This window comes from Embiotoca jacksoni, unplaced genomic scaffold (assembly GCF_022577435.1).
Source record: "Embiotoca jacksoni isolate LCO1_2020_lvr unplaced genomic scaffold, fEmbJac1.0.p SCAF_48, whole genome shotgun sequence".
Classification (NCBI taxonomy): Eukaryota; Metazoa; Chordata; class Actinopteri; family Embiotocidae; genus Embiotoca; species Embiotoca jacksoni.
Window position 1 is genome coordinate 2,355,789 of NW_027185401.1, and position 12,729 is coordinate 2,368,517.

A 12,729-nucleotide genomic window follows, 5' to 3' on the forward strand; every position below is an offset into this window, starting at 1 on the left:
GTTTTCTGAAGAACCCGCAGTTTGAAACCGAAGCTGACTTTAAAAAGCGATTTGAAGCTGTGAAATAAGACGGACCTTCCTCCTTTAAGTTTTAAACACCTGCGGTTGGTGTTTACGACACGTCGACCCTCGTCACCTGCTGCAGGTGAGAACGAAAGCCCGAGTGAAGGCGCGACGTCGGTGGAGGTGGAGGAGGAGGAGGAGGAGGAGGAGGAGGAAGAGGAGGAGGACGGTGAGCTGCAGGCGTCTCAGAGCTGAGACACTTAATGAGCAGTCAGTCAACACTGTAATTAGGACTGTACCGGTAGCAGAGGTCTACAATTACATCTCAGCAGTATTGTCCCTGCTGCTGCTCAGCGTTTACTGTGTGAAAACAAACAACAAACAAAACAACAAGGGGAAGAAGAAGAAGAAGAAGAAGAAGAAGAAGAAGAAGAAGAAGAAGAAGAAGAAGAAGGCGGCTCTAATTTCCTGTTTCCATCATTTTACCTTCAGTGTAAACGTCGAAACTTTTCAACAGCTTTATCGGACACCATCTAATATTTCAGAATCTCGAGAAATGTTGGAGGTCAAAACCGGAATACAGATTAAAGCCTTTTTAAAACTACAACAAAAAATAGAATAAAATCAGCATCAAACCAAGTATAGATTCAACGTCACAACCCAGTGTAAACCCGTATAAATACAGTATGAATCTAGTATAAACCCAGTATAAATCCAGAGTTAAAACCAGGTTAAATCTAACGTAAACCAAGTATAAATCCAGCATTAAACCCAGTTTAAATCCAGAGTTAAACCCAGTATAAAGCGACAGTTAAACCCAGTAAAAATCCAGTGTAAACCCACTATAAATTCAGAGTTAAAACCCAGTATAAATCCAATATTACACCCAAGATAAAAGCAGCAACACATCGCTTTTATTTCTGTAGTATTAAACGAGTCCAACATGTTTTAAAATTCAGTATAAAACACTCATGAAGCCAGAAAATGTGATTTAGTCCCAGCACAAACACAGTATCATCACAATATAGACCCAGTTTAAACTGGTTGTTAGAGGCCTGTTTGTGTAGGCAGACTGGGCAGATTATCATATAAATAACCCCCACCTCCCCACCGCCCCTCCCACGGGCCGGTGGGTGGTGGGTGACAAGGGGGGGGATTAAGGGGGTCAGTGAATGAATGAGCTTCTCTGTGGCTGAATGAGCCGGATGGTTTTTCTATCGGTCCTCAAACTGATCAATAAACTCATCTGAAGTCTGAAGAGCCTTTTTTATTTTATTTTTTTTTTTGCTTTCCGCATGTTGTCTCCTGACACACTCGGCCGAGTCCCAGACCTCGGTTCAGTCACGTAAAAAAAAAAAAAAAAAAAAAAAGGTCCAGGCCCCCAGCAGCACCAGGGTAGGAATCCCCCCCCCTCCCCCTCAAGGCGTCCCACAGGGGTCAGCGGGGTCGGCCCAGCTCCTTCAGATGGACGGACGGACACTGGACGCTTTGTGCTCCCAGGACATTCCCAGAGGGGCAGAGCAAGACGTTCCCACACAGACCAACAAAAATTACAGGCTGCACCCGAACGCCTCATTATGACACAGCGGAGAGAGAGAGAGAGAGAGAGAGAGAGAGAGAGAGAGAGAAAAAGAAAAGAAATCCACCTGCCTGGTGGACGCTGAGTCGGACTGAACTGTGGTGTCCAAAACTGCTGCCTGAGGTGAACACACTGTTTTTCCACTCTGGGAAACTTCACCGCAATTTAAATTACAGTCGGTTAAAAGCTGCAGCGACGGGGGCGGAGCGGGCAGAGGTTAACAAAGGTCAGAGACATAAAAACATTAAGTGTTTACAAAGACAGCACGGAGAGGAAAGACGATTATTCTTATTTTTTTTTAGAAAACTAATAAAACTTATTGACTTAAAATTTGATGGGACGAGTTGAATGGGACTCTGAGGGGTTTTTTTTTTTTTTTTTTTGGGGGGGGGGGGGTCTGACCTCTAGTGGCACTCTGTGGTACTGCAGCTTAAGGCCGCATCGGCCTCATTTTCCAGAGCCAGACACTATGTCCACTTTTACATACAGTCAATGCTAACAACACACCACAACATGCGGTTGCCGCGGCAACGACTACCCGCCCTCACGGGGTCCTGAATAATCTTAACCAATAAATTAATTTAAAAACTCCTCTTCTTTCCGTCAACCCGGTGGCTACAGAATCATTTATTGTCGGTGGAGTCAATAAAAAAACATTTCTGTCAACGAGTATTTGAAGCAATTAAATATCATATTTTTGTTGATCGTCTATTGTTTATCGTTTCGCTACAGACGAGAACAGCGTTTTTTTTCACGGTTTGATGAAGACGTCGTCTTAAAAGCGCCGAATGTCATGAATAATCTAGAAATAATCTTTTTTTTTTTTTTTTTTTATTAAAGTAAAGAATGTCATTTGTATATATCTGATGTTACTGAGCAAAAATCTGCACACAAATTAATTTAAAAAAATCAGCAGCGGAGAAACACGTCAGGAGAAAGCCACAGATAGAAATAATGTAAAATTCCTGAACTGAAAAACAATCACTACACGGGTACCGAACTTAAAAAAAAATAAAAAAATAAAAAAAAGATTGTAGCTGAAACAGATTCCCACTCTGATAAATCCCCTGAAAAACATTCCCTCTGGCTGGAACACGATTGCCTCAAACTCCAGGATGTTCCACGAATTCACCCAAAACAAAGCTGCAGAGCAACTTTAATCTTCACATGGACATTTCAGCTTTTGAGCAGAGCTGCACGCGCATGCTTTTCTACCTCTGTGAGGACATAATGCTTTAAACGCACACGCAGAGCTCCAGCGGTGTTACGTAACGCCACTGAGCTCCGCTGCGCTCTAATCTTCCACATCCTGGTTCCCCCAGCCGCCGTAGCACCAACAACTGTGTGTTGTCACGGCAACCCTGTGTTCAAGTCAGCTCCTTACCTAGCAGAACGGCGCCCTCTGCCTGGAACTCGGGGAACTGTCCCTCCGAGGGGACGCTGACGGTCCGGCGGAGGCTGCGGGCCTTCGTTGAGTCCGTGGGGCTGCTCTGACCTTCACCTGCAGTCTGGAGGGAGGGAGGGAGGAAAGGAGGGAGGGAGGGAGAGGTTACAGTGTGAGTGACACGGTCTCTGCAGGACGGTGGTCTCTACTTGTCGGCGCCGTTGGTTCGGACCTCGTCGTCCTTGTTGAGCAGGATGAGCTGGCTGTCGGTGAGGATGCAGAACTTCCTTTCCCAGGCGCCGCTCTCGGTGTACGGACTCTGACCGCAGGAGAACTGGTGAGCCGGAGGACCTTTAACATCTGAGACGAAGGAAACACACAAAAGAAAAAAGTGTATTTGTTTAAGAAAATCGAGTCAAATATCAAAGATTTTACAAGAAGTACAAGAGAGACATGGTGTTCATGAGAAAAGACAAAATTTACAAATGACTCTCACGGAAAGATGTTATTTTAAGAAACAGATTTTGGACCTGGACAAACTCAACAAAGGTATAATTTTTTTTTTTTTTTTAATAAACATTCTCCGTGTCTCCATCAGCAAAATCAAAGTGACATCTGAAAAAAATACTGTAGAAAAACTACATTCATTTAAAATAGAGCAGCCGGTTTCTGCAGTTTAACGTCCTTCCACCCGGAGACGAGTCTGAACTATCAGTTTCACAGCCAGCCACATCATTTGATTATAATTTCATCAAATGCAAATGTGTTCCTGAACAGCACCGCTTTGATAAAGACGCCTGCATTTGTACGGGATCCGAGGGACTTTCTTTCTACTTCTTTGTGTCTGTGCAGCTCTAAAGAAAATAAAACTAATAACACTATGAACATCAAAAAAAAAAAAAAAAGGTTCATGAGAGAAGATCGCCGTCAGCTGACCGGCCTCAGACAGGAGTCATGGGACAGGGAGCCAGCGGTCGGCTCAGCAGGGGGGCGGTGTGTGTGGGTGGGTGTGGCGGGAGGGTGTCATATGAACCAGCCTTGAGCTACAGCTTGCAGAGTTCAGGCTGCACCTGCAGAGGGCGCCGTGCACCTAAACTTCCCTCCGCTGATCAGCTGCTCCTCCCTCCATCAGAGGAGGATGATGAGGAGGAGGAGGAGGCAGCAGCACCAGGGAGGAAGGAAGGGGAGGTGAAGTGGGAGGGAGAGGGGGGGGCTATTAAAAATGAAAGTGATGTCTGATCTCAGCTGACACCATCACACAGAGCGGGAGCAGACTCAGCAGAGGTCAGAGGTCACGTCACTGTGAGTTAAGTGTGTGTGTGTGTGTGGGGGGGGGGGGCACTTCGGCTGCACTCAGGTCGGCTCCAGATTAAAATGTGATCCGGCAGAGTCCGTCACCCGTGCGGTGAATCATTCCTGCTTTTGTTTGTTTTTGTTTTCATCACCTTTTACTGTCTGTTTTCAGAATGAGAAGAACATTTGTGGCAGGAACAACAAATACTTGAACTCAGAGAGAAAATCTGACATGAGTAGAAATTTTAATTTAAAACGGGGAACAATCAAAATGTAATAAATGGCGCTTTGATTCCAGAATACGTGTGATTTTATATCAGGAAACTCGTGCCGTGTTCCACATGACCGGTTAGTACACCGAGGGAAGTACACGCCACCTGCCAAAAAATATCTGCAGCTTTAAATTATTTTTACCCAGAAATCAACATGTTTTTTTGTTTTTTTTGCACCCTCTGTTTAACACACTCAAATAAACACACTTGATTTTCTTCTGTCCAGCAGCAGTTAGTGGAAAAATAAACACTTTCGTGTGGTCGCTTAGGAACGAGCTGCAGCTTCCTCTGGAGGCCTTTAATTTGAGAAATCCTATACGACGGACGGTCGGTGGCCCCGCCCCCTTTCCTCTACGTAGCCAAGATGGCGACCGTTTGGGGTTGAAAAGTGTCCCGGCGTTCCACACTTCTTGTTTTGGACCATTATGAGAGTATCATCCTGGTATTTGACACTTATGTACTCCAAAATAGTGAGCGTTAGTACACAAGTACGCCGTTTGGAACAATTGGAGCATTAACGCTTACTGGTTGTTATTTTTTTTTTTTTTGGGGGGGGGGGGTTAATCCTTCTATAAAATAATCAGAAAATGTCAAATTTACTACCAGCTATTGAGATCAGAGAGAAATATTATATTACCGTTAATGAGTCCTGCTCGCTGCCCTCAAAGGTCTTTAAACAAACCTTTAAAGAAACAGCTTAATATTTAATAACTGCATACTCGTCGATTTGCAGTAAATTTCACATAAATCCGTCCTGTGTTTCCCGGAGTCTGAATTTTCCCATTTAAAAGGTGTCAAACTGCCTCACAGTGAGCTGCCTGTGTGTGTGTGTGTGTGTGTGTGTGTGTGTGTGTGTGTGTGTGTGTGTGTGTGTGTGTGTGTGTGTGTGTACAAGAAAGTACATCAGTGTTAAGTGTTGAACAAAAGCCACGTCTGTTTGTGTGCCTCCGTCTCGCCGGGCAGGACGGGTAAACAGACGGTGCTTTCACTGGGCCCGATTGTGCCGGGATCACTCAGCGTTTGTCTGGCCGGGTAAACACTCCACACACACTCAAAAACACACTCCACACACTCAAAAACACACACACACAATGAGTCTAATTGATTATGATGGGGATCTGATTGCAGTGTAAATGCAGCCATTTGCTTCGATCTGCCTGCAAAGAGCTCCTGATGTGATTGTTTACACGTAATTTAGAAAAAAAAACAAGAAAAAAAAAACCATGACGGATATGAAGGGATTATAATCAATAAAGGACGGACGCTCCGTTTTTTTTTTAGTTTTTTTTTTATTGATGTCGAGGATGCAGATGATCAGAAAATGTGATCATCACACTTTAGTGTGGTAATGGTTACAGTTAAAGTGGGAAACATTTTGAGGCGTCAGATCACTACAACCTTATTCCCAAACTAATTCATATTAAAACTGTAACGTAAAGTCTATAACAAGCTAAATTATTTCACATTTTGTTCTACAACATTAATTATAAACATTTATATTTTAACTGTCTCGTTGCCGAAAGATCCCAATGCAGAACTCCCGTTGGAAATCTGCCGTTTTAGCCCCGAGTGAAGCAGAAACCAGAAATCCAGCTAAAAACACATTTATTTTAATTTATTAATTACTGTAAATACAGTTAAAAAGAGATTAGAAGACGTCACCTTGGAATTTTTAAATTTCTAAACTGCAATTCTTTTTTTGCGATTTCTTGACAAACAATTTATCAGTCAATTAAAAATATCATAGCTAGATAATAATTGAAAAGGAAAATATTTCTTAGTCACAGCCCTATAAAGAACTAAAAGGCTGAAAATAAATAAACTGACAAATTTTTTAGGAGGAATTATAGAATCTTGGAAGTAAAACAAACCGCTAAACTTTTACAGTGTAAATGTGCTTTTGCAGAGAGCAACTGAAAAAGCAGAAAAGCGGGACACATGCTTAATTCAGCACTACATTGTTTATATAACCCTGTTATTCACCCTCATTTAAGATGCTGCGATATGGACTCGGAGAGGTACACGCTCTATAAACCTGCAAAAAAAAAAAATCCCCTACACAGCAGATTTTGGAGTTTTATTTTGAAGGGCTGAGATAAAACAAGGTCGTAAACTTCTCTGTAATTTTTCCAAAGTATGACACAAAAAGGTTGAGCAGTTTATTCGCTTTTGTTCCAACACTTTGCCTTTTGTCTTTTATTGTTATTTCAGCGTATTCAGCTAAGAAATTCACGGTTGTCAACTTTTAAGTACCTTTCTGTTCTCAATAATATTGCAGATTCTGTTGACAAAAATGATGTGATAAACAAAAACAAAACAAAAATGCAAAGAAAACTCCCTCTTTGGTCGAAGTGCCAACAACTCTCATACTAAATATAGAATCAGGAGTAGTGGGTTGTACAGGAAACCCTCAGGAGCAGGGTGGAGGGGGAAAAAAAGAAAGAAAAAAAACACGGGAGTCTCGTTTGGTCGCAGAAGCTGAAGAATAACGTGCAGGTTTTTTTTTCGTTGATGAACGAGATGAAGGACGAAGCGGTGTTTGTGCAGAAAAAAAAAAGAAAAAAAAAAGCAGCTGAGCATCTATGTTTTCAGAGGCCTATTTCTGGCTGCATACTAAATCACCCGCGAGAGAGGCTCAGTGGCTCAGAAAAGAAAAAACCCCGGGAGACACGAAGGGAACTCGCACCTGCTTCGGAGCTGCTGAGTGAAAGAGCAGCGACCGAAGACGACGAAGAAGAAGAAGAAGAAGAAGAAGAAGAAGAAGACGACTAATTGGCCGTTTTTTTTTCCCCTGTTCTGTCTCCGAGCGGCGACGGCCTACGACTCGGCTATAATGAGCTGATCCCGGGTCTGCTGCCGCTGATGAGACACGTGGATGCACAACGCCACCGGCGGCGGCAGCTGCTGCTGCTGCTGCTGCTGCTGGCCTTACGTAACACCTCGTACCTGCTTTCAACCCGGGCATCACGCAAAAAAAAAAAAAACCAAAAAAACTCCAAAAGAGCTCCGGACGGGAGCTCGCAAAAGGACTCAAACTGCCGAAGTCGTGAAAGAACATCAAGAAACAGCCGAGACAAAAAAAAACGAGTCCCATTCATCACTTTTGTCCTTGTTTTGAGAAGAAAAAAACTAAAAAAATCCAACAAAAAGCAGCAATCCAATACAAAAGCTCCATTTGGAAATCTTGTCATTTAAACATTAAAAGAAGCTACACAGACTTCCAGTTTCATTAAATACAAAATGTTCATCCACTCAGAAGCCCAAAAGGGGTTTTTTGCCCGTCATGCAGTGAAACCATCTTTATAATTTATTTATAAGTTTCCTGCGTAGCTAATTTTTGAATGAATGGGCTTTACATTTTTTTTTTTTTTTTTTTTTTTTTTGCTGATTCTTCAACTTTACTTCTGGTGGCATTATTATACTGAAACACTACAACAACACAACCAAGACAAAAACCCACTGATGAACCACTGACCATTTTTATAACGGCGCAGAAATGTTTGCAGGTGGATATTTTACACGAAAACACTTTTGCCATTTTCTTTTGTTGCTTTGTGCGATTGAACTCCGTGTCGTACGTACGCGTCACTCACAATACGTCAAAACTGTAAAGGAGTCTGGTGGCCCTAAAATGTTCACTCTAAAAAAAAAAACACCAAAAAAAACGACTTAAAATCTCAACTAAATTTGAATTTCTTTTCCAAAATGAACCGTCTCCTTAACAACTGATCCCCAAACCTGTCTGAAAGCTCCCGGTGGACTTTGAGTTTGGTATCAAACAAGTATTTCCAAAGCCGATTAAAAAAAAAAAAACTAAATCGCAAAAAACAAATTAATCCTTAATCATCTTAACTCACGACTTTTACAGAGCTTTCGACTAAATCTCACCGTCTTCATCAGCAAATGAAGTTTATCTCTCGTCGCGTGATGGTCCGACGGACTCTCACACGTCGCCGTCGAGGCGTGTCTGATTGCGAGCGACTTGCTGATGGAGAGACGCCTGATTAAATCTCCCATTCCAGATACGCCGACGCCGCCGAGGTGCCCGCGAGCCGGGCAGCGCAGCTACGAGAGGTCAGGAGGAGGTGGAAGAGGAGCCGTGTTTTCCACTGGTGGATTAAAACACCGTGTGTGTGTGTGTGTGTGTGTGTGTGTGTGTGTGTGTGTGTGTGTGTGTGTGTGTGTGTGTGTGTGTGTGTGTGTGTGTGTGTGTGTGTGTGTGTGTGTGTGTGTGTGTGTGTGTGTGTGTGTGTGTCTCAGGCGTTGTTGTTGTTGTTGTGTGTTGGTGTGAAGAGAAACTCGACTCCGGCCAAACCTCCACTGGGAATGTCTGAGAGCTGGGAGAGTCGAGCACCTGTCCACACACACACACACACACACACACACACACACACACACACACACACACACACACACACACACACACACAGTGTTCGCGCTGCTGTTTACGTTTACTTGAACTATAATCGGGATTCTCTTGAATCTTTTTTGGGGTTTTTCGCGACTCAAGACGCTCACGCGAGTATTTTTTTTTTTTTTTCCACGATCGGCGCTTTCGCACGGACCGAACCGAACCGATGAACACGACGCTGAACCGCCAACCCGCAGGCAGCAGGACAAACTGTCAGGGTTTTTTTTATTAGCGCTCGCTGAGGAACTAAGAAAAAGAAAACAAACAAACAAACAAACAAAAAAGCTTCAGTTGCTGCCGTTATTGACCGTTAAAGCTACGAATAAACAGCTGATAGAATCGTTTTAGTAGTAATTCTGTTTTCACGTTGTCGCGTCTCCTCCGTCCGCCCGCCTCTTATCTCTTGAACTTGTTCAAAACGTGGCGGAAATGTTCACTTGGACTCGAGGAGGAGCTGATTTGATTTGGACGGTTAAAAAGGTCGAAGGTCGCCGGGACTTTGACAAAAGGGAGAGACGCCGTTAAAACCCCGTGCTACCGAAGGGTTAACCGGTTCTCACAAAGATGAAGTGCATGCACGCACGCCTGCACACACACACACACACACACACACACACACACACACACACACACACACACACACACACACACACACACACACACCAACAGAGGCCGCTTTGTCTGTCGACCTGTATATTCCCCTCTGCAGCAGGGCAGGTCTGGTCGTCATAGCGATCCGTAAACACAGCAGCTGTCGTCCAATCGCAGCGCGGCAACATCACATCACTGCTTTATCAAGATGGGACCATTCAGCAGGAAAAAAAAAAGGAGTGGGGTGGAGGGGGTGGAGGAGTGGGTGGGGGTGGGGGGTGAAACCAGTCAGAACAGAGAGGGGTGTGTCGCTGAGACCGACCCGGGCTGTAGATAACAAACACACACACACACACACACACACACACACACACACACACACACACACACACAGCAGTAAGGGGAGCTTTGAACTGTTTGTCTGTCACAAATATGAACAGATCGAGCCCGGGCCGTCTGATTGAAACAAGACAGGAAATAAAGACGAGTTTTTTTCTTTTTCTTTTTTTCTAACAACTCATTAAAACAAAGCAAACATTCAGAGAACAAACACCTCCTGCTCGTCAGCCCGGAGGAGGCGCCGTCCTGATCTTCCTGCCGTTTCCTCTCCCTTTCTCTCGTCATATCGAGCAGTTCAGAGAAAAGCTGCGATTTGTTTTGGGAGTAAAATAAAAAAGGTTTTACTGGACCTGCCGATGGTGCGTTTTCACCGGTAACGTCGCTTTCAGGACATTTCACTTTAAAGTTTTTGGTCCCACCAGGTGACGCAGTTGTTAATGTTACGTTTTCTTGACGTCAGTTGTTATAAACTTCTAAACTATAAACTGTGTTGTTTTTATTTTCCAAGTTCCATTCCCAACGTACAAATATTCAGTAGACTTCAGTACTACAACAACAACAACAACGGGTGCAGCTGCACGGCGCGGAGATATTTCATGTTTAAGGTGACAACCAGAAGCCATAAATGCAAACCAGTGTCGAGGAGCATTTAAAGGAGGAAGCATCTCAAACTTCCTGTGTCAGTTTCAAAATAAAAGCTCCCATTTCAAATTAAAAGCCCTCAGAGCATTACGTTACCACAGCCCAGCCTTAATCCCGGTCGAGACCTGCTCTTGTTACAAGTTGAGCTCATCCTGACACGATACCGACATTCAATTCGCTAAAAGCACCTTTAAATATCTGATTTTTTTAGAGATAAATATCTTAACTTTGGTTTGTGGTTTGAGAAAACAGGAAAAAAAAAACATTGAAATTGAACAGATTTAGAATAACCGCATCGTAAATAAAATAATTAGCAAAGTCTGACCAATATCACGAAGCGCACCGCTTAAACGTGACATCGTTCAATATGACGATTCAGCAAATAAACGTTTACTTTGGCGAATTAAATACACCGACAGTTAAACACGGTTCTTCAGGAAATGTGACCGAGACGCAAACTAAAAAATAGATTTTTATTTTTTATTTTTTAGAGTGTAAAAGTAAAATAAAAAATAAATAAAAAATGGTCGGCGGTGACACGTCTTCAGGGTTTAACAGCCGCCATCAGCTCCGACCGAGGTGTGAAACGGGCTGAAGAGGAGCTTTTGTCTGACGGAGGAAATTACTGCAATTAACAGATTGGACCCCGACAGAGAAACAGTTTTATTTATTTATTTTTTTTAAAGAGTCGAGCTTCTGTTTCGTCCGCCAGTATCTCTGCTGGGAAACCGTCTGTCAGAAGCGTTATTACCTCCCGCCTTGAAACGATGAAGCGTTTGTCAGAAAACGCGACTCACTGTTGCACGACGAGTCTGCAGCCGTTACAACAGGAAACACTTTTATTTTTTATTTTTTTATTTTTTTAAGCCAAAAATATAAAACAAGTCTTAGATTCTCAAATGTGCCAATTTATTTTCAAATTTTCTTCTTTTTTTTTGAGTGAATTTTTTTTGTTTTTTTTTTGTTAGGGGCTCAGCTCAGACTGTGTTTAGATGTTTTTAATTATTTCTTGACATTTTACCATAAAATCGGATTAACTGAGAAACTAGTTAGCAGATTAATTGACCGATAATCAATAAAAAAAAATTTAAAAAATCATTACTTGCAAGAAATTATAAAAAAAATTACATATAATATATGAGCTGAAATTTTGCAGCTAAACATGAGCTTCTTTTTTTTTAGGACATAAACTGTCAAATTAAACTTCCCAAATGAAAGAATCAAAAACAGGAAGTGTTCGCCGCCACCGCCGCCGCCGCCCTCTTTTTTTTTTTCTTTTTTAAACCTGTGAAGTTTTGCTCTCTAACTGCGCTCTCGTTTTACGGGAAGAATAAATTTGTGTCGGCAGGCGAGTCTTTTTTTTATTTTTTCCCCGAGTGACGGCTGCAGCTCCGCTCGGGCGAGCGAAGCTCTCTGGAGAGGACAGACGCTGCACTCAGCTCAGCCACACAGAAACATCAACGCTATTCTCGGTCGCAGCGCCGCACGCCACTTAACGGGACGACTTTGGCACAAATTCCAGCTGCTCTCAAGGTCGTGTTTTATTTTTTTTATTTTTTTTTTAAGACATTTAAACTCGAGTCGTTTGTTTCCCGAAACGAAATTCGGCTGCTGAAAATCAGCAGCTGTGAAGCTGCAGTTCAGTTTCACTGAGATTTCCTTATTCAGGTTTTATTGGCTGCTTTCTGATGGCTTGTGTTAGAAAAAAAACAACAACAACAAAAATCTGTTAAATTATTCACTGGTATTTTTTTTTTTTTTCCCCAATCTTTCGCTCCTTCAGATGGTTTATGCTGCCGCTCCGGTTAGTTATCGGTTTGTGGGAAATGACTCCGCGACAGGTCGATGTTTTATCTCGACCTACGTCCGGAGCGCTGCGCGGCGACTTGCGGCTCTTTTGTCGTTCAGCCCGAAGCGACGGGGACTCTTGTTTAATATTTAAACGCGCTGACCTCAGCGGGACTCTCCCGCATTCGCATCTACAAAGCAGACTCCCTCAAGTGTCAATCATGACAGCAGACTGCGTGGTGGAAGTGGGAGGGGGTGGGGGTGGGGGGGCTGGAGGATGTTTTTGCCGATTTTCACCAAAAGAACAACAAAAATAATAATAATTCCAACAACAACGATGTTTTTTTTGTTGTTTTTTTTTCGCCAGCTGATGCTTTTTAGAACCAGAAGTGACCATATTTGCACGAAAAACCCTGACCGCACCCCC

General features: G+C 43.0%; 1 protein-coding gene across 1 annotated transcript in view; it reads right to left on the minus strand.

Moving 5' to 3' along the window:
* The window catches only part of rasal2 (RAS protein activator like 2), a 47,260-nt gene that overhangs the window by 28,962 nt on the left and 5,569 nt on the right, over positions 1–12,729 (minus strand). The window contains 2 exon segments of the mRNA XM_069170000.1: positions 2,967–3,090; positions 3,199–3,326. Coding sequence (XP_069026101.1) covers positions 2,967–3,090; positions 3,199–3,326 — 252 coding nt within the window.